General features: G+C 44.9%; 1 protein-coding gene across 3 annotated transcripts in view; it reads left to right on the forward strand.

Annotated features, from left to right (window-relative positions):
- Positions 1-22,650, forward strand: part of LOC129830888 (protein PALS2-like) — a 43,739-nt gene that overhangs the window by 13,685 nt on the left and 7,404 nt on the right. Inside the window, exons 2-8 of one of the 3 annotated variants that reach the window (XM_055893707.1) lie at positions 2,710-2,778; positions 5,153-5,352; positions 11,484-11,602; positions 13,386-13,538; positions 16,397-16,549; positions 16,713-16,940; positions 22,410-22,541. In XM_055893707.1, the coding sequence (XP_055749682.1) occupies positions 5,193-5,352; positions 11,484-11,602; positions 13,386-13,538; positions 16,397-16,549; positions 16,713-16,940; positions 22,410-22,541 (945 nt within the window). In that variant the 5' untranslated portion in view covers positions 2,710-2,778; positions 5,153-5,192. The remainder of the gene's footprint in view (positions 1-2,709; positions 2,779-5,152; positions 5,353-11,483; positions 11,603-13,385; positions 13,539-16,396; positions 16,550-16,712; positions 16,941-22,409; positions 22,542-22,650) is intronic. The other 2 variants (XM_055893709.1, XM_055893710.1) reach the window with 2 other exon arrangements.

Here is a 22,650-nt window from a genome sequence, read left to right on the forward strand (position 1 = left end):
AGTTTGAGTGATTGTTGCAGCTCGTTCCAGTCGCTAGCTGCAGCGAACTGAAAAGATGAGCGACCCAGGGATGTGTGTGCTTTGGGAACCTTTAACAGAATGTGACTGGTTGAACGGGTGTTGTATGTGGAGGATAATGAGGCTGTTAACATGTGTCCCAAATGGCACTCTTTTCCCTATATAGTGCACTACTTTCCCCTTCTATAGTGCACTACTTTTCCCTATATAGTGCACTACTTTCCCCTTCTATAGTGCACTACTTTTCCCTATATAGTGCACTACTTTCCCCTTCTATAGTGCACTACTTTCCCCTATATAGTGCACTACTTTCCCCTTCTATAGTGCACTACTTTTCCCTATATAGGGAATAGGATGCCATTTGGAACGCTGACTAAGACTTTACTAGCTGTATTTCTATGGTGGCCGTACTTGTTTGACCATATTGTGACACAGTGGTCCAGATTGGAGCTGAAGGTCAAACGTCATCAGTAGGGTTTGACCTCCTTGGTCATCTTGGATAGGGTTGGAAAATTCCAGTAACTTTCCCAAAGTCCCGGTTGGAAGATTTCTGGAATTGGGATGAAATAAGCAGAAAATTTGGAATCCTCCAACCCAGATTTCTATGGAAAACCTGGGAAATTTGGGGAGGTTACTGGAATTTTGCAACCCTAATCGTAAGACTTGCTGCCATGGCTAAGACCTAAGCAGTGGGTGATTATTTTAATTGTTTGATGGCTTCGTCTGCTAACCCATTTCATCTCATCAGAGTTATTCAGAGCTGTCTGCGTGGGATGGAGGGATCGGCTTGATGCTGCTGACCTGTAGTGTTGATTAATAAGCTACTGTTTGCCACTCTCTCAATGGACCTGGGATGTAGGGAGGAGGTTAGAAGGAAGGGAGGATGCAGAAGAGCAGGAATAGAAGAAGAGAGAAATTAGGGTAAGGCTGAATGCATAACCCTCCCTGTTATTCTCAAATAATAGAGGTCATATACATTCTGATTGACATTCAGACTGATGATGTAAGCAACGTCCTTAAGTGACTGTGGACACAATGGCCATCAGAGTCGTGCTGAAGGAGCGATGGACCCCATCAGTACCTGGGATCATTGTCCTTTTCTGGTCTCCTCTGGACAAGAATGAGATGACCCTCCAGAGAAAGAGAGATAGCGAATAGAGAGAGAGAGGGAGCAAGAGTGTGAGAAAGAAGGTGTGTCAGATACAGATTGTGTAAACCCCTGGTCTAGATCTGGGGGAAATGGCAAAAATATCATATCACAGTATTGAGAAAAAATTTGACGGTATTTTATGTTTTTAAATAATAATAGTTGTACATTTGCTTTATGGGTAGTGTGTGACCCCAGGGTGGCAAACATACATTCTAAATAATGTCAATGGGTCTTTCTCCATTCTGATTGTTTTATATTGTTCAATTCAACTTCAACCCCAAATAATTTTCATTCATTTCTGTATTTCCTGCACTCATTTGAGATCATTTCCACACTGCCACGTAGGGCTGCACAATATGGGCAAACAATCTAGGCCTTATTTTTCTACCAACTGTTGCAATTGCGATTTGACTTAGAATTAAATAGAATGATTTTTAAAATTCTATAGTTAGAATGAACAATCTTTTGCTCAAACACATTAAGAAAGGAAATAAATTCCACGAGTTAACTTTTAACAAGGCACACCTTTTAATTGAAATGCATTCCAGGTGACTACCTCATGAAGCTGGTTGAGAGAATGCCAAGAGTGTGCAAAGCTGTCATCAAGACAAAGGGTGGCTACTTTGAAGAATTTCAAATATAAAATTGATTTAGATTTGTTTAACACTTTTTGGTTACTACATGATTCCATGTGTTATTTCATAGTTTTGATGTCTTCACTATTATTCTACAATGTAAAAAATTTTTTTTGAATGAGTAGGGGTGTACAAACTGGTACTGTAGGTCTACACCATCACTGGTATTATCAGGCTGTATAGCTAGTTATGTTTGCTAGTACATTTATTAGCTAGCTAGCGATTGTTATGTTTGCTAGTACATTTATTAGCTAGCTAGCGATTAGCATTAGCGATTAGCGGCTAACAAGATTTAGGCCCAATTTACTAAGAAAAGACAAACGCTAGTGGATTTACATTAACAAGCAAAGTGAAAACAGCATCGTTGTCATCAACATTGTTTCATGTGCTGCATTGACCATGCATATTGAACAGAAGTGTCTCCATGTGCTGCATTGACCATGCAGATTGAATAGAAGTGTCTCGTGCTCGAGGAACAACAAATGCGCTCCTTGAGTGACAGGGGTGGGGCTAGGTCTGTGTGGGGCGGGGCTAGGTCTGTGTGGGGCGGGGCTAGGTCTGTGTGGAAAGTGGCATGGGGAGAGAGAGAGAGAGAGAGAGAAAGAGCGGAGAGAGATGACTCAAGTAGTGAAGTAAACTATAAAAATGTATGTTACACACGGCGTATTACATTTAACAAAACAAACATTCATATACTGTTATAGAAGGTAAAGTAAAAACCCAAACTTGACCTTGCATCAATACTGGTATATGGTAAAATATGGTATACCTCCCAACCCTACCCTGGTCATAAGCATTGTCTCACGAGTGTGTTCTTTCTCTGTGTCTTTCAATCTCTCTCTCTCTCTCTCTCTCTCTCTCTCTCTCTCTCTCTCCCCCCTTTTCCCTTTTCTCTCTCTCCTATAGGCTTTCAGGGTTGACGGATGAGTAGATTGTAGAAGGACAGGGAGGGTTGGGGTTAACCGTCAGATACAGGTAAGATCACCACCTGTCCTCATCTTTATCCTACAGGTGTCATTATAGGTCCTTTGCTTTCTGTGAGTGTGTATTATATGTGTTTGTGTTTAGGCTAGGGGAATGTGTGGGGGTGTCTTAAATGCATGTTTATTTGAATGCACTTTCCATGTTTAAAAGCATCTGTGTGTTTGTGTGTGTGTGAGAGCGATAACTATAGAGGATGTCTGTTTGTATATAAACAAGCGTTTGTGTGGGTGTAATGTACTGAATGTGCCGGGAGTGTTAAGCCTTGTGTTGTCTCTGGCTACTACCACTATCTGACTGTAGCCTTGTGTTGCCCCTGGCTACTACCACTATCTGACTGTAGCCTTGTGTTTCCCCTGGCTACTACCACTATCTGACTGTAGCCTTGTGTTGCCCCTGGCTACTACCACTATCTGACTGTAGCCTTGTGTTTCCCCTGGCTACTACCACTATCTGACTGTAGCCTTGTGTTGCCCCTGGCTACTACCACTATCTGACTGTAGCCTTGTGTTTCCCCTGGCTACTACCACTATCTGACTGTAGCCTTGTGTTTCCCCTGGCTACTACCACTATCTGACTGTAGCCTTGTGTTTCCCCTGGCTACTACCACTATCTGACTGTAGCCTTGTGTTGCCCCTGGCTACTACCACTATCTGACTGTAGCCTTGTGTTTCCCCTGGCTACTACCACTATCTGACTGTAGCCTTGTGTTGCCCCTGGCTACTACCACTATCTGACTGTAGCCTTGTGTTTCCCCTGGCTACTACCACTATCTGACTGTAGCCTTGTGTTTCCCCTGGCTACTACCACTATCTGACTGTAGCCTTGTGTTTCCCCTGGCTACTACCACTATCTGACTGTAGCCTTGTGATTCCCCTGGCTACTACCACTATCTGACTGTATCCTTGTCTCTACAGTTCCACCCTGACAACCCAGTCACAACCATGATTACAGGTAGAGGAAGAGATCCCCTGTATCTGCTATTAACACTGGTACACTCTATGGCAGTCCAAAAACCTGTATATTGCTAATATAATGCTGATATAACATTGGTATAACGCTATTTGTGAGCACACTTTCTAATGTTAACACATCGCTGTTCCTCTTGGTAGGCCGTCATTATAAATAAGAATTTGTTCTTAATTCTTAATAATATATAGTGTGCATATATCAGACACCATCTTTTGGAGATCTACCCCAGTGATAGAGAGTACCGCACTTTGAGAACTGAGAGAGAGAGGAAGAGAGAGAATCCAGAGTAGATTCTGTAATCCTATGTTTTTGCAGTAGGATTAAAATCCTGCTCAGATTTGCTGTGGATGGGGTTGGGGCTGACTGGGAATAGGGAGGGGGTGGGGTTTACTGGGAAGAGGGAGGGATATGGGTGGTGAAGGGGGGGCAGAGTGGATTAGGGACTGCAGATCATATCCTCTTAATCTACAGCTGTGTGAGAGGGGGAGGGGCATTGCAAGCGAAGGGGGGGGGGGGGGTTACAGGAGGACCACCTAATTGTGTAGAATGTAGATGGAATGAACATGTCCCCTAGACACAGATCTAAGATCAGTTTGTGTCAGTATCAGTCGCCTGTAGAAAGGAAGAGGAGTTTCGAAGGGCAACCGAAAGAGTCCGGAAAAATGTTGGTGATTGCATGTGACCTCAAAAAAAACTTCAACAGCAGGAGAGGATTTGGGGATTTGGTGTAAGGAGGGGCTAGGAGGGTGTGTGTGTGTGTGTGTGTGTGTGTGTGTGTGTGTGTGTGTGTGTGTGTGTGTGTGTGTGTGTGGTGGGGGTGAGGTATTAAAGGGAGTGTTGAGGGAGGGGATTGAGAACGACTGAATCTGTGTCCGCATCTGTGTGAGCAAGCTATCTGTCTCCATCTCTCTCGATCTCTCTCTGTCCTTAGTGTCTCTCTCCTCTTTATTTCCGTCTAGTTCTATTTCTTTCATCTCCTATCTCTGTCTTTCATCTCCTATCTCTGTCTTTCATCTCCTATCTCTGTCTTTCATCTCCTCTGCATCTTCATCTCCCTCCCTTCCTTCTCTTTGAGGGTAGAGACTGTTGATCATTGTGTAGTAGACTGAAGGTTAGAGACTGTTGATCATTGTGTAGTAGACTGAAGGGTAGACACTGTTGATCATTGTGTAGTAGACTGAAGGGTAGAGACTGTTGATCATTGTGTAGTAGACTGAAGGGTAGAGACTGTTGATCATTGTGTAGTAGACTGAAGGGTAGAGACTGTTGATCATTGTGTAGTAGACTGAAGGGTAGAGACTGTTGATCATTGTGTAGTAGACTGAAGGTTAAGGGCAGAGGACCCAGTTTTAGACCAACTATCACTTAGTGGTGGTGGTGGTTGACTTGTGGTTAGGTTAGCATAGCTGTGGTCGAGGAGCGGTCGAAGAGCGTTCATGGTCCTGGCTATGGAGGACGCCTGTCGCAACGGGGTGGAGGTAGCGGTGGAGTCCCCTCCGGATGCAGCCGGGACGGGAGAGCAAGGCGAGACAGGAGATGGGTCGGCCGGGGAGGGGGCGGCTGCTGAGCCCACAGAGGGAGCCGACACATCCGGAGGTGAGATTCTCAGTTGCAGATATTGATACTGTGGAAAAATGTTGTTACCAGATAGATATAGTTTAGCTGTGAGGAGTGATATATGTGGTTGCCAGATAGATGTAGTTTAGCTGTGAGGGGTGATATTTGTGGTTGCCAGATAGATATAGATTAGCTGTGAGGAGTCATATATGTGGTTGCCAGATAGATATAGTTTAGCTGTGAGGGGTGATATTTGTGGTTGCCAGATAGATGTAGTTTAGCTGTGAGGAGTGATATATGTGGTTTCCAGATATAGAGTTTAGTTGTGAGGGGTGATATTTGTGGTTGCCAGATAGATGTAGTTTAGCTGTGAGGAGTGATATATGTGGTTGCCAGATATATATAGTTTAGCTGTGAGGGGTGATATTTGTGGTTGCCAGATAGATGTAGTTTAGCTGTGAAGAGTGATATATGTGGTTGCCAGATATATATATATAGTTTAGCTGTGAGGGGTGATATTTGTGGTTGCCAGATAGATGTAGTTTAGCTGTGAGGAGTGATATATGTGGTTGCCAGATATATATAGTTTAGCTGTGAGGGGTGATATTGGTGGTTGCCAGATATATACAGTTTAGCTGTGAGGGGTGATATTTGTGGTTGCCAGATAGATGTAGTTTAGCTGTGAGGGGTGATATTTGTGGTTGCCAGCCATTCATTACCCTCCAGGGGAAAGATACTTTTAAACTATTTCTACTCCAAATGTGTTTACAGTTGTCCCCTTATTAAAATGACATGACTCACACAAGGCCTGTAACATGAATACATAAACATATATTTTTTGTGTGTATACATGTGAGCGTGTGTGCGAGTGTGTGTGTATGATTTCCAGGCAACACTGTAGTGTCACTTTCTTAGTCAGCTGTTTCTGTGGCACACACCTCCCGGTGATCACCTAGGCTTATGACCCTCTCTCACCATGGTGTGTGTGTGTGAATGAGTTCACACTCTTTTTCATATGCTTGATGCAATGAAAAGTTATGCGCATGTATGCGCGTGTATGTGTGTGTGTGTGTGTGTGTGTGTGTGTGTGTGTGTGCGAGTGTGTGCGTGCGTGTGTATGCGTGTGTGTGTGTATGTGCACGCGTGTGTGTGTATGCGTGTGTATGTGTTTGCGCGTGTGTATGCATGTGTATACGTGTGTGTGCGTGTGTGTGTGTGCGTGCGTGTGCGTGTGTGTGTGTGTATGCGTGTATCTGCGTGTGTGTGTGTGTATGCGTGTATCTGCGTGTGTTCTAATAATACCTCTTCAGATCATGCCATGGTTCGGGTCTGTGAGTGACAGAGATATTTCTATGCTACCCATGAATTACAATGAGATTCAGGCAGAGATCCATTTATATAAAGCCTGGATATTACTATATTATTATACATATAGTGCATTTGGAAAGTATTTAGACCGCTTGACTTTTTCCACTTTTTGTTATGTTACAGCCTTTTTCTAAAATTGATTCAATATGGTTTTCCCCTCATCAATCTACACACAATACCCCATAATGACAGAGCGAAAAACAGGTTTTTAGACACTTTTGCAAATGTACACTACCGTTCAAAAGGTGGGGTCACTTAGAAATGTCCTTGTTTTTGAAAGAAAAATATAACAATTTGTCCATTAAAAAAACATCAAATTGATCAGAAATACAGTGTAGACATTGTTAATGTTGTAAATTACTATTGTATCTGGAAACAGCTGATTTTTAATGGAATATCTACATAGGCGTACATAGGCCATTATCAGCAACCATCACGCCTGTGTTCCAATGGCAGGTTGTGTTAGCTAATCCAAGTTTATCATTTTAAAAGGCTAATTGATCATTAGAAAAGCCCTTTTGCAATTATGTTAGCACAGCTAAAAACTGTTGTTCTGATTTAAAGAAGCAATAAAACTGTCATTCTTTAGACTCGTTGAGTATCTGGAGCATCAGCATTTGTGGGTTCGATTACAGGCTCAAAATGGCCAGAAACAAATAACTTTCTTCTGAAACTCGTCAGTCTATTCTTGTTCTGAGAAATAAAGGCTATTCCATGCGAGAAATTGCCAAGAAACTGAAGATCTCGTACAACGCTGTGTACTTCTCCCTTCACAGAACAGCGCAAACGGGCACTAACCAGAATAGAAAGAGGAGTGGGAGGCCCCGGTGCACAACTGAGCAAGAGGACAAGTACATTAGAGCGTCTATTTTGAGAAACAGACACCTCACAAGTCCTCAACTGGCGGCTTCATTAAATAGTACCCGCAACACACCAGTCTTAACGTCAACAGTGAAGAGGCAACTCTGGGATGCTGGCCTTCTAGGCAGAGTTGCAAAGAAAAAGCCACATCTCAGACTGACCAATAAAAATTAAATATTAAGATGGGCAAAAGAACACAGTCACTGGACAGAGGAAGATTGGAAAAAGTGTGATGGACAGACTAATCTAAGTTTGAGGAGTTCGGATCACAAAGAAGAACATTCGTGAGACGCAGAAAAAATGAAAAGATGCTGGAGGAGTGCTTGACGCCATCTGTCATCCATGGTGGAGGCAATGTGAGGGTCTGGGGGTGCTTTGGTGGTGGTAAAGTGGGAGATTTGTACAGGGTAAAAGGGATCTTGAAGAAGGAAGGCTATCACTCCATTTTGCAATGCCCTGCCATACGCTGTGGACAGCGCTTAATTGGAGCCAATTTCTTCCTATAACAGGACAATGACTCAAAGCACAGCTCCAAACTATGCAATAACTATTTAGGGAAGAAGCAGTCAGTGGGTATCCTGTCTATAATGGAGTGGCCAGCATAGTCACCGGATCTCAACCCTATTGAGCTGTTGTGGGAGCAGCTTGACCGTATGGTACGTAAGAAGTGCCCATCAAGCCAATCCAACTTGTGGGAGGTGCTTCAACCATGAGGTGAAATCTCTTCAGATTACCTCAACAAATTGACAACTAGACTGCCAAAGGTCTGCAAGGCTGTAATTGCTGCAAATGGAGGATTCTTTGACAAAAGCAAAGTTTGAAGGATACAATTATTATTTCAATTAAAAATAATTATTTTTAACCTTGTCAATGTCTTGACTATATTTCTTATTCATTTTGCAACTCATTTCATGTATGTTTTCATGGAAAACAAGGACATTTCTAAGTGACCCTAAACTTTTGAATGGTAGTGTACAGTTAGGACTTGGCTAAGGGCTGTGTCCAGGCACTCTGCGTTGCGGCGTGCGTAAGAACAGCCCTTAGCAATGGTATATTGGCCATATATCACACCTCCTCGGGCCTTGATTCATTCTACTACAGGACCGTAGTGTGGGAAACCAGAGAGAGACCAGCAGAAGGAGAGAGTGGAGGAGAAACTGTGAAGAGAACTAGATTATTGCAGAGGACTTCATTGTCTTCATGGCTTTACATATTTAATCTCAGGCATACAAACACACACACACACACACACACACACACACACACACACACACACACACACACACACACACACACACACACACACACACACACACACACACACACACACACACACACACACACACACACACACACACACACACACACACACACACACCTCCACAGTGCTGTAAGTGTATTACAGGGGCTTACCGGGGCTTTGAGACCCTAGGTTTAACGTCTTAGCTCTCTGATAACTAGATAGTCCACACCTCTCTCCTTGTCAGGACAAGAGAGGACACACAGGGTCAGAGAAGTCTTCATCTCAGGACCAGACTGAAATGGAATTCATTGAGATAATTGGAAAGACGATATAATCGTATCAAACCACAATTTTCTGTCTAGTGGACTTCTGGATGGAAGTTGTTTTCCATTGAGGAACATTTCCAGGGCTGATGGACAAGCTTCAGCTCGAGAACCAAACTACCAAAAAAAAACTACAGAAGAACTGATTAGTAGGCTTGTCTAGTTTTTGACGTTGTCTTTTGTCTGACTGGATTATAGTTTGGATTTGAATTGGACAGTTTTTTATTGCTGTGACCTATCAACTGCAGTGAAAAGGACTGGTCTATTGAACTACATTGAGAGGGAGTGAATGAACTACAGGCATGGCCGCAGGTTGCACAGACTTCTACTGTATTCTATTGGCATGGGAATTCTAAGTAGAATTTGAATGTGGTTGTGTGTTTTGGCTGGACTGTGCTAAAGCAGAATGAGAGGGTACAGACAGGGCAGGTGTCACTAAGGCAGTATGAGAGGGTACAGACAGGGCAGGTGTCACTAAGGCAGTATGAGAGGGTACAGACAGGGCAGATGTCACTAAGGCAGTATGAGAGGGTACAGACAGGGCAGGTGTCACTAAGGCAGTATGAGAGGGTACAGACAGGGCAGGTGTCACTAAGGCAGTATGAGAGGGTACAGACAGGGCAGGTGTCACTAAGGCAGTATGAGAGGGTACAGACAGGGCAGGTGTCACTAAGGCAGTATGAGAGGGTACAGACAGGGCAGGTGTCACTAAGGCAGTATGAGAGGGTACAGACAGGGCAGGTGTCACTAAGGCAGTATGAGGGGCTACAGACAGGGCAGGTGTCATTAAGGCAGTATGAGAGGGTACAGACATGGCAGGTGTCACTAAGGCAGTATGAGAGGCTACAGACAGGACAGGTGTCACTAAGGCAGTATGAGAGGCTACAGACAGGGCAGGTGTCACTAAGGCAGTATGAGAGGGTACAGACAGGGCAGGTTTCACTAAGGCAGTATGAGAGGGTACAGACAGGACAGGTGTCACTAAGGCAGTATGAGAGGCTACAGACAGGGCAGGTGTCATTAAGGCAGTATGAGAGGGTACAGACAGGGCAGGTGTCACTAAGGCAGTATGAGAGGCTACAGACAGGACAGGTGTCACTAAGGCAGTGTGAAAGGCTACAGACAGGGCAGGTGTCACTAAGGCAGTATGAGAGGCTACAGACAGGGCAGGTGTCACTAAGGCAGTATGAGAGGGTACAGACAGGGCAGGTGTCACTAAGGCCGTATGAGAGGGTACAGACAGGGCAGGTGTCACTAAGGCAGTATGAGAGGCTACAGACAGGGCAGGTGTCACTAAGGCAGTATGAGAGGGTACAGACAGGACAGGTGTCACTAAGGCAGTATGAGAGGCTACAGACCGGGCAGGTGTCACTAAGGCAGTATGAGAGGCTACAGACAGGGCAGGTGTCACTAAGGCAGTATGAGAGGGTACAGACAGGGCAGGTGTCACTAAGGCAGTATGAGAGGGTACAGACAGGACAGGTGTCACTAAGACAGTATGAGAGGGTACAGACAGGGCAGGTGTCACTAAGGCAGTATGAGAGGGTACAGACAGGACAGGTGTCACTAAGACAGTATGAGAGGGTACAGACAGGGCAGGTGTCACTAAGGCCGTATGAGAGGGTACAGACAGGGCAGGTGTCACTAAGGCAGTATGAGAGGCTACAGACAGGACAGGTGTCACTAAGGCAGTGTGAAAGGCTACAGACAGGGCAGTTGTCACTAAGGCAGTATGAGAGGGTACAGACAGGGCAGGTGTCACTAAGACAGTATGAGAGGGTACAGACAGGGCAGGTGTCACTAAGGCAGTATGAGAGGCTACAGACAGGGCAGGTGTCACTAAGGCAGTATGAGAGGGTACAGACAGGGCAGGTGTCACTAAGGCAGTATGAGAGGCTACAGACAGGGCAGGTGTCATTAAGGCAGTATGAGAGGGTACAGACAGGGCAGGTGTCACTAAGGCAGTATGAGAGGGTACAGACAGGGCAGGTGTCACTAAGGCAGTATGAGAGGGTACAGACAGGGCAGGTGTCACTAAGGCAGTATGAGAGGGTACAGACAGGGCAGGTGTCACTAAGGCCTACACTTTCACTTGCTCTATTTATTTTTTTAAACTAACTTTTGTTGCGTGTGTGTCTTGCATCTACTGTATGTGTGTGACTTACTCACTCCCTCCCCCTCTCTCCTCTCTTCCCACTCTCTCCCCATCTCTCCCCCTCTCTCCTCCCTTCCCCCTCTCTCCCCATCTCTCTCCCTCTCTCCTCCCTTCCCCCTCTCTCCCATCCCTCCCCCTCTCTCCCCCTTCCCCCTCTCCCACATCCCTCACCCTCTCTCCTCCCTCCCTCTCTCTCTCCTCCTCTCCTCTCCCCCCACAGCGATGCAGCAGGTGTTGGACAACCTGGGGGAGCTGCCTACCTCCATGGGGGCCAAAGACATCGACCTCATCTTCCTCAGAGGCATCATGGAGAGTCCCATTGTACGGTCACTCTTCAAGGTAGCAGACACACATAGGGGAGAACACACTGAGACTGACTCACACACTGACAGGCCACAGGTTGGCAAGTCACAGGCTGGCAGGTTACAGGCTGGCAGACCACACGTTGGTAGGTTACAGGCTGGCAGACCACACGTTGGCAGATTACAGGATGGCAGACCAAACGCTGGCAGGTTACAGGCTGGCAGGTTACAGGTTGGCAGGTTACAGGATGGCAGACCACACGCTGGCAGGTTACAGGATGGCAGACCACACGCTGGCAGGTTACAGGATGGCAGACCACACGCTGGCAGGTTACAGGCTGGCAGACCACACGCTGGCAGGTTACAGGCTGGCAGGTTACAGGATGGCAGACCACACGCTGGCAGGTCACAGGTTGGCAGGTTACAGGATGGCAGGTTACAGGCTGGCAGACCACACGCTGGCAGGTCAAAGGTTGGCAGGTTACAGGATGGCAGACCACACGCTGGCAGGTTACAGGATGGCAGACCACACGCTGGCAGGTTACAGGCTGGCAGACCACACGCTGGCAGGTTACAGGCTGGCAGGTTACAGGCTGGCAGACCACACACTGGCAGGCAGCTCCCCGCTAAGGTGCTGACATATTAACATGGGTGGGTTAGTCCCTGCTACAGCTGACATATTCACATGGGTGGGTTAGTCCCTGTTACAGCTGACATATTCACATGGGTGGGTTAGTCCCTGTTACAGCTGACATATTCACATGGGTGGGTTAGTCCATGTTACAGCTGACATATTCACATGGGTGGGTTAGTCCCTGCTACAGCTGACATATTCACATGGGTGGGTTAGTCCCTGCTACAGCTGACATACTCACATGGGTGGGTTAGTCCCTGTTACAGCTGACATACTCACATGGGTGGGTTAGTCCCTGTTACAGCTGACATATTCACATGGGTGGGTTAGTCCCTGTTACAGCTGACATATTCACATGGGTGGGTTAGTCCCTGTTACAGCTGACATACTCACATGGGTGGGTTAGTCCCTGTTACAGCTGACATATTCACATGGGTGGTTTAGTCCCTGTTACAGCTGACATATTCACATGGGTGGGTTAGTCCCTGTTACAGCTGACATACTCACATGGGTGGGTTAGTCCCTGTTACAGCTGACATATTCACATGGGTGGGGTTAGTCCCTGTTACAGCTGACATATTCACATGGGTGGGTTAGTCCCTGTTACAGCTGACATACTCACATGGGTGGGTTAGTCCCTGTTACAGCTGACATATTCACATGGGTGGGTTAGTCCCTGTTACAGCTGACATATTCACATGGGTGGGTTAGTCCCTGCTACAGCTGACATATTCCCATGGGTGGGTTAGTCCCTGCTACAGCTGACATATTCACATGGCTGGGTTAGTCCCTGCTAGACAGGAGGATGTCAGGAAGAGGAGTGCCTGCAGCTCTCCCAATCCCAGTCAGCCGAGGGCCTGTTGGTCACCGTCACAGCCTGGGCAGGGGGATGAGGGTCATACGGCTGCCTGTGTGAGGTGCCCCTGGAGTTCTCTGTTCGTCACAGACTGACCCCCCTGGTGACAGATACTCTGACGACTGGCGTGAACTCCTGCCCCCAAATAGTCGGCTGTCCAAGTGGGGGGGGGGCCTTCCTCATCAGAATACCACCACAGATCCCTCACTCAAAAACACAACTTACTGACCAACCACAACAATGGTTAGAACAAAACTATCTATCAACCAGTGAACCACTTTCTCTCATGTCTATAAGACCCCTATAACCTTTAACCTCTGACCCCCGCAGGCCCACGAGCGATTGGAGGACGTGAGGCTGGAGGCGGTGCAGGACAACAACGTGGAGCTGGTCACAGACATCCTGGGCGACATCACCGCCCTCAGCGTCCGCGACGACAGTGCAGCTGAACTCTCCCGAATCCTCCAGGAGCCCCACTTCCAGGTGAGGAACCCAGTCACTAAAGTTAAAGGGTGTAGTTGATGCTAATTCTTGTGAATCTGAAAGCATTGGCTACACTCTTAGAAAAAAAGGTTCCAAAAAGGTTATTTGACTGTCCCCACAGGAGAGCTCTTTGGGGGAAAGGGTTTTACCTTGAACCCAACAGGGTTCTACCTGGAACCAAAAGGGTTCTCATATGGGGACGATTTAGGATTTAGGATTGGGCAAAGGATGAGCAGAAAATGTTATGGTGTTATTCAATGTTGATGGTTATATATTGGTACAGCAACAGTTCTATACGGTACATGTACATGCATCTCAACTCTTGTTATGAAAGGGGAGATGGTTTAGGATCAAACCCCTCCCTTAGAATACTGACCTCTATCCATTGACCTATCAGAGGACTTAGAGGGATTTTCAGAGTGTGAACCAATAGGATTTATATATTTGAGAATGGAATATCTCTGCACCAATCAGAAGCATGCATGCTGTCAGCTCAAAGATAAGACCTTGATATGAGAGAGAAAGAGAGAAGAGAGAGAGAGGAGAGAGAGAAGAGTGAGAGAGACAGAGACAGACAGCGAGAGAGAGGGAGAGTGTGATTGTGTTTGACAGTTTTACGCTGTAGGTTATGTTTGGAGTTATGATGTTCTGTCCTCTCTAACTCAGCCGTCACTTAACAACACATGCCTTCCATATCATTACATATCTCTCCCTTCATTTAGCAGGAGGTGGGAAAAAAGTTGATTATTATTCCCTTTAAACTAGGCTGTTTGTCTCCCCTTTAAACTAGGCTGTGTTTCTCCCCTTTAAACTAGGCTGTGTTTCTCCCCTTAAAACTAGGCTGTTTCTCTCCCCTTTAAACTAGGCTGTGTTTCTCCCCTTTAAACTAGGCTGTTTGTCTCCCCTTTAAACTAGGCTGTTTGTCTCCCCTTTAAACTAGGCTGTGTTTCTCCACTTTAAACTAGGCTGTGTTTCTCCACTTTAAACTAGGCTGTGTTTCTCCCCTTTAAACTAGGCTGTTTGTCTCCCCTTTAAACTAGGCTGTTTGTCTCCCCTTTAAACTAGGCTGTTTCTCTCCCCTTTAAACTAGGCTGTGTTTCTCCCCTTTAAACTAGGCTGTGTTTCTCTCCCCTTTAAACTAGGCTGTGTTTCTCTCCCCTTTAAACTAGGCTGTTTGTCTCCCCTTTAAACTAGGCTGTTTTTCTCTCCCCTTTAAACTAGGCTGTTTGTCTCCCCTTTAAACTAGGCTGTTTCTCTCCCCTTTAAACTAGGCTGTGTTTCTCTCCCCTTTAAACTAGGCTGTTTTTCTCCCCTTTAAACTAGGCTGTTTTTCTCCCCTTTAAACTAGGCTGTGTTTCTCTCCCCTTTAAACTAGGCTGTGTTTCTCTCCCCTTTAAACTAGGCTGTTTCTCCACTTTAAACTAGGCTGTGTTTCTCTCCCCTTTAAACTAGGCTGTTTGTCTCCCCTTTAAACTAGGCTGTTTCTCCCCTTTAAACTAGGCTGTTTCTCCACTTTAAACTAGGCTGTTTCTCCACTTTAAACTAGGCTGTGTTTCTCTCCCCTTTAAACTAGGCTGTTTGTCTCCCTTTTAAACTAGGCTGTTTCTCTCCCCTTTAAACTAGGCTGTGTTTCTCTCCCCTTTAAACTAGGCTGTGTTTCTCTGCCCTTTAAACTAGGCTGTTTCTCTCCACTTTAAACTAGGCTGTGTTTCTCTCCCCTTTAAACTAGGCTGTGTTTCTCCACTTTAAACTAGGCTGTTTCTCTCCCCTTTAAACTAGGCTGTGTTTCTCTGCCCTTTAAACTAGGCTGCGTTTCTCCACTTTAAACTAGGCTGTGTTTCTCCACTTTAAACTAGGCTGCGTTTCTCCACTTTAAACTAGGCTGCGTTTCTCCACTTTAAACTAGGCTGTGTTTCTCCCCTTTAAACTAGGCTGTTTATCTCCCCTTTAAACTAGGCTGTGTTTCTCTCCCCTTTAAACTAGGCTGTGTTTCTCCCCTTTAAACTAGGCTGTGTTTCTATTCCCTTTAAACTAGGCTGTTTCTCTCCCCTTTAAACTAGGCTGTGTTTCTCTCCCCTTTAAACTAGGCTGTGTTTCTATTCCCTTTAAACTAGGCTGTTTCTCTCCCCTTTAAACTAGGCTGTGTTTATCCACTTTAAACTAGGCTGTTTCTCTCCCCTTTAAACTAGGCTGTGTTTCACCCCTTTAAACTAGGCTGCGTTTCTCCACTTTAAACTAGGCTGTGTTTCTCCACTTTAAACTAGGCTGTGTTTCTCCACTTTAAACTAGGCTGTGTTTCTCCACTTTAAACTAGGCTGTTTCTCCCCTTTAAACTAGGCTGTGTTTCTCCCCTTTAAACTAGGCTGTGTTTCCCCCCTTTAAACTAGGCTGTGTTTCTCCACTTTAAACTAGGCTGTGTTTCTCCCCTTTAAACTAGGCTGTGTTTCTCTCCCCTTTAAACTAGGCTGTGTTTCTCTCCCCTTTAAACTAGGCTGTGAACACAATTTATAACCTCAATGTTTTTTTCCCCTCCCATCTTCCCTTCTCCTTCTATCCATCTTCCTCATCCTCTCCTTCTCCTGCTCATCTCCCCTCTCCTCCACCTCTCTCTCTCTCTCTCTCTCTCTCTCTCTCTCTCTCTCTCTCTCTCTCTCTCTCTCTCTCTCTCTCTCTCTCTCATTCTCTCACACTCTCTCTCTCTCTCTCTCTCTCTCACTCTCTCACACTCTCTCACACTCTCTCTCTCTCACTCTCTCTCTCTCTCACACTCGCTCTCACACTCTCACACTCTCTCTCTCTCTCTCTCTCTCTCTCTCTCTCTCTCTCTATCTGTCTCTCTCTCTCTCTCTCTCTCTCAGTCCCTCCTGGAGGCCCATGACATGGTAGCCTCTAAGTGCTATGAAGCTGTGCCCCCAGCAGAGCTGTCCAATGAGGCTCTGGTGAACAGTGCTCTGATGCAGGCCGACGCTGTACGCATGATCGGCATCCGCAAGAAGGCTGGAGAACCACTGGTGAGAGGGAGACAGAGGGAGACAGAGGGAGACGGGGGGGGGGGGGGGGGGGTGTATGTGTACATATTAGGTTGTTTGTGCGTGTGTGTGTGAGCATGTTTGTGTGTTTCTGCATCTCTGTAATATGATTTCATTGACCTTCCGTTCCTTCCCCCCTTCTCAGGGAGTGACGTTCAGAGTGGAGAAGGAGGAGCTGGTCATCGCTAGGATCCTCCACGGAGGAATGATTGACAGGCAGGGTCTGCTACACGTGGGTGACATCATAAAGGAAGTGAATGGGCGGGACGTAGGTAACAACCCCACTGAGCTGCAGGAGATGCTGAAGGACTGCAGCGGAGGAATCACTCTGAAGATACTGCCTAGTTATAGAGATGCACCTGCCCCACCACAGGTACACAAACACACAAACACACACACACACACATGGATGCAAACATGTGCCCTCTCTCTCTCTCTCGCTCTCTCTCTCTCTCTCTCTCTCTCTCTCTCGCTCTCTCTCTCTCTCTCTCTCTCTCCCTTTCTCTCTCTCTCTCTTTCAGACCCCTTGACTGTTTCCGCATTTTGTTACGTTACTGCCTTATTCTACAATGGATTAAATCGTTTTTCCCCCTCTTCAATCTGCATATAATACCCCATAATGACAAAGCAAAAACTGTTTTACATTTTTTTTTTTTTTTATTACAGTTTTTAACAATCACTTTGGCACTAATTTTAGAATCTTGTGTTCATTTTTCAAAACTCTAGACACAAAACTCAAAACGGTCATCACTTGTAACACAGGCTGTCCAATGTTCAAAACATTGCATTGTGCATTCATATCTTTAAAGAAACCTTGCACTTGCAGAATCACTGGTTCAAATAACTAATTTATCATGAAATACCAATAGGACCATTCATTTAGATCACCCACACACAAGATACCGATAGATTCACTGTGTAGTTGTTCGTACAATCATTAAATATTGTAGTACAAAATATGTGATACATGTTTCATTATGCTACTACACGTAAATACATCACTGTAAAAGGTCTAGTAGAGAGAATACTACAGACACAGTGGAATCATTGAACAAAATATGACATTTATTGATGAAATACAATAAAATCACAACATAGGTTTCTTTGAATAAAAGCTAAAATTATTAGCTACAAAAAAATAAACAACAGTTAAAGGTCAACTGCAGTGTTCCTCACCTGGCTTACTGTAAAACATCAACTGCAGTGTTCCTCACCTGGCTTACTGTAAAACATCAACTGCAGTGTTCCTCACCTGGCTTACTGTAAAACATCAACTGCAGTGTTCCTCACCTGGCTTACTGTAAAACATCAACTGCAGTGTTCCTCACCTGGCTTACTGTAAAACATCAACTGCAGTGTTCCTCACCTGGCTTACTGTAAAACATCAACTGCAGTGTTCCTCACCTGGCTTACTGTAAAACATCAACTGCAGTGTTCCTCACCTGGCTTACTGTAAAACATCAACTGCAGTGTTCCTCGCCTGGCTTACTGTAAAAACCAGAACAAAAGATTGATTACTGTACTTCTATATTTCCATCAACCCTGTCTTGTGGATTTGGCCACAGGTTCTCATCCACATCACAATGAATGTTTTCATTAGCCAACATCTTGGGAAGAATCTTCGGGCATGGCGAATCCAGGCCTGACACTGGTCTGCCGTGATGTCATCCATGGCCTGGAGAAGGGTGGCTTGTTCGTGAGGGCGCCTATCATATACCTTCCACCTCCATGTGGAGAAAAATTCCTCAATCGGGTTTTAGGAAAGGAGAGTATGGGGGTAAGCACAGGGTGGTAAATTGTGGATGGGCCTGAAACCATGCTTGCACCATTTGAGCATGGTGGAACCTGACATTATCCCACACAATGACATAGGCTCTACAGACCTGATTTAGCCCATCAAGGAAGGTTACATTCGAACAGCGAATCATGTGGCTGCCTGCAACTCAATATATAGAGTGTATAGAGTAGAGAGCTTTAGATGTTGTTCGACCAAACATTAGAACAGGCAAGATGAGTAATCTAAGCAACTTTGACCGTGGTATGATTGTTGATGCCACACATGGTGATTCCAGCATCTCAGAAACAGCTGCCTTCCTGGGATTTTTACGCACTACAGTCTCTAGAGTTTACAGAGAATGGGGCGATAAACAAAACACATTCAGTGAGCGGCAGTTCTGTGGCCAAAACACCTTGTTAATGAGAGAGGTCAGAGGAGAATGTCCAGACTCATTCAAACTAACAGAAAGGCCACAAATGCTCAAATAACAGCAGTTTAAAACAGTGGTGTGCAGAAGGGCATCTCTTAACATACAACACTGCACCCTCAACAACTACTGTGATTATTATTATTATTTGACCATGCTGGTCATTTATGAACATTTGAACATCTTGGCCATGTTCTGTTATAATCTCCACCCGGCACAGCCAGAAGAGGACTGGCCACCCCTCATAGCCTGGTTCCTTTCTAGGTTTCTTTCTAGGTTTTGGCCTTTCTAGGGAGTTTTTCCTAGCCACCGTGCTTCTACACCTGCATTGCTTGCTGTTTGGGGTTTTAGGCTGGGTTTCTGTACAGCACTTTGAGATATCAGCTGATGTAAGAAGGGCTTTATAAATAAATTTGATTTGATTTGAACACCGTGAATAATTCAGGCTGTTGTGGAGGCAAAAGGGGGTCCTACCCAGTACTAGATAGGTGTACCTAATAAAGTGGCCGGTGAGTGTACAGTAATGTCAAATCTGAAAACATGGTCTGGAAAAGTGGTACATGGGACCATTGAAACTGTGTCTGATAAAGAATGATGATGAAATATTACATCCATAGATAATGTTGTCCAATTGGTTCATGTTCCACGGTAATTGGTGTCAATGGATCTCGTTATCTTGAAACTTTCATGATCTAAACATGGAATATTAATTGTCAGTTTCCATAAAACTATGCATTAAGAGTAATGCAACAGTTACTTATCATTTTGAGCAGTTGTATCAATTGATAGTTAGATCGTTGTAATGAAATTAATAGAAAGTTATCTCAGATGTAATGTGTGAATTGAATTTTGAAATGGTAATACTTTTTGAACAGGTGATTTTAGTTCAATGAACAAATGATCTTAGCTTTATGTGTATTGTATCCAAGCAATTGGAAAAAGTGTTAGAGTTTTGAAAAATGACATCAAGGTTCCGAAATTACTGCCAAAGTGATTGTAAAAAACTGTAATACAATTTTTTTTTAAATATCACATTTACATAAGTATTCAAACCCTTTACTCAGTACTTCATTGAAGCAACTTTGGCAGTGCCAACAGACTCGAGTCTTCTTGGATATGACGCTACAAGCTTGGCACACCTGTATTTGGGGAGTTTCTCCCATTCTTCTCTGCAGATCCTCTCAAGCTCTGTCAGGTTGGATGGGGAGCGTTGCTGCACAGCTATTTTCAGGTCTCTCCAGAGATGTTTGATCGGGTTCAAGTCCAGGCTCTGGCTGGGCCACTAAAGGACATTCAGAGACTTGTCCCGAAGCCACTCCTGCGTTGTCTTGGCTGTGTGCTTAGGTTCGTTGTCCTGTTGGAAGGTGAACCTTTACCCCAGTCTGAGGTCCTGAGTGCTCTGGAGCAGGTTTTCATCAAGGATCCCTCTGTACTTTGCTCAGTTCATCTTTCCCTCGATCCTGATTAGTCTCCCAGTCTCTGCCACTGAAAGACATCCCCACAGCATGATGCTGCCACCACCGTGCTTCACCGTAGGGATGGTGCCAGGTTTCCTCCAGACGTGAAGCTTGGCATTGAGGCCAAAGATTTCAATCTTGGTTTCATCAGACCAGAGAATCTTGTTTCTCGTGGTCTGATAGTCCTTAAGGTGCCTTTTGTAAACTCCAAGCGGGCTGTCATGTGCCTTTTACTGAGGAGTGGCTTCCGTCTGGCCACTTTACCATAAAGGCCTGATTGATGGAGTGCTGTAGAGATGGTTGTCCTTCTGGAAGGTTCTCCCATCTCCACAGAGGAACTCTGGATCTCTGTCAGAGTGACCATTGGGTTCTTGGTCACTTCCCTGACCAAGACCCTTCTCCCCAGATTGCTTAGATTGGCCGGGCAGCCAGCTCTAGGAAGAGTCTTTCTGGTTCCAAACTTCTTCCATTTAAGAATGATGGAGGCCACTGTGTTCTTGGGGACCTTCATTGGTGCAACATGTTTTGGTACTCTTCCCCAGATCTGTGCTTTGACACCATCCTGTCTCAGAGCTCTACGGACAATTCCTTCAATTCCTGGCTTAGTTTTTGCTCTGACATGCACTGTCAACTGTGGGACATTATATAGACAGGTGTGTGCCTTTCCAAATCATGTTCAATCAATTGAATTTACCACAGGTAGACTCCAATCAAGTTGTAGAAACATTTCAAGGATGATCAATGGAAACAGGATGCACCTGAGCTCAATTTCGAGTCTCATAGCAAAGGGTCTGAATACTTATGTAAATAAGGTATTTCTGTTTTTTAAGTTTGAATACATTTGTAAAAAAATCTAAAAACCTGTTTTCACTTTGACATTATGGGGTATTGTGTGTAGATTGGTGAGGGGGAAACATGTATTTAATACATTTTAGAATAAGGCTGTAACGTAACAAAATGTGGAAAAAGGGAAGGGGTCTGAATACTTTCTGAATGCACTGTATACATACACTTAACAGGGGGCTGAACTCACTAATTTTACAAAGGCTTTTCTGCTGCTCATTAAGATTAAACTGATTTGCGTCTTGTGGGTGTGGTTTTATGTGGGTGTGTCATGTTCTTTATATCATACCCTGGCAGATATTGTTATTTGTCCCCCTTAAGTCACCATAGCAACAACAAAGCCTCTACTTCTTCCTTAAAATAGGTAGAATTAATCTAAAATAAATCAAGTAATCTAATAAATTGTACAGTTTTTGCCGAGGTCTTAGTCAAGCAGTTTTACATCTAACTAGTTTGGTGCAGTATTTCTCAAGATCAAACATTTGCATGAAAACTAGTCTGTATGCACTGCAGACAGTATTGGGTCAGCTGCTGCTGGCTGCGCTCATGACTGATTTCTGATAAAATGTATACAACTTCATGATAAGCACCGTCAAACTATTGTAAATCCTGCACAAGTTACACACTGTTTATCAGTGCCCCAAATCACTCGCTAGCTAAAGTTCCATCTATGTGTTTGTCAATGAATCTAGCTAACAGCACATTGAGCCAGCAGGCTACGTTAGCTAAATCAGCGTCTCAAGTCACTGTGTGCTTCTGTGCCGTTTTGTTTTACAACTTTATCTATTACAATCCCAAGTTAGTGGGCAAGTGGGCATGATGGTAATCCAAACCCGACCCTCATGTAGCTCCCACTGGGTACACACTGGTTGAATCAACGTCGTTTCCACGTTGTGGAATAGGTATTGAATTGATGTCTGTGCCCAGTGGGCTGAGTCTTGACTACCTCAGTTACACAAATCTCACACAACTCCGTTTTGGAACATACTGACTTCGGAACTTACTGACCCAAATATCCTTACACTTTTTAGTCCGTTTTGGCCCAGTCCGTTTTGGCCCAGTCCGTTTTGGCCCAGTACGTTTTGGCCCTGTTTCTGACTAATATCTATACCACATTGGCCATTTTCAACCTGAGAAGTATTTGTTTTGCATTCAGTTGCCCTTTAATTCTGTTTTAAAACAAAACTTCAATCTAATCTCTAACATTTCAAAACGCAAATCATTACACCAACATGATCTACCTAGCTGTTGTAAATAGAGAGAATCAGATTGAATTCATATAGTTTTAGGTTGGTTGTAGAAGCACCATTGATTACCATCATACCTCCCTTTTCTCAGGTGTACGTGCAACCACACTTTGACTACGATCCAGTCAATGACCATCTGATCCCATGTCGAGAGGCGGGGATTGGCTTCAAGAGGGGGGACCTCCTTCAGATCGTCAACAGAGAGGACCCCAACTGGTGGCAGGTGATGATGGTGTTTCAAGAGGACATTCTCCTCCACTAGATTTTATACATCCACACCACACATTTACAGACCACATCCTGACCCCAAACTGTTTTTATGTACTGGTTTT

This window comes from Salvelinus fontinalis, chromosome 32, assembly GCF_029448725.1.
Source record: "Salvelinus fontinalis isolate EN_2023a chromosome 32, ASM2944872v1, whole genome shotgun sequence".
NCBI classification, from domain to species: Eukaryota; Metazoa; Chordata; class Actinopteri; order Salmoniformes; family Salmonidae; genus Salvelinus; species Salvelinus fontinalis.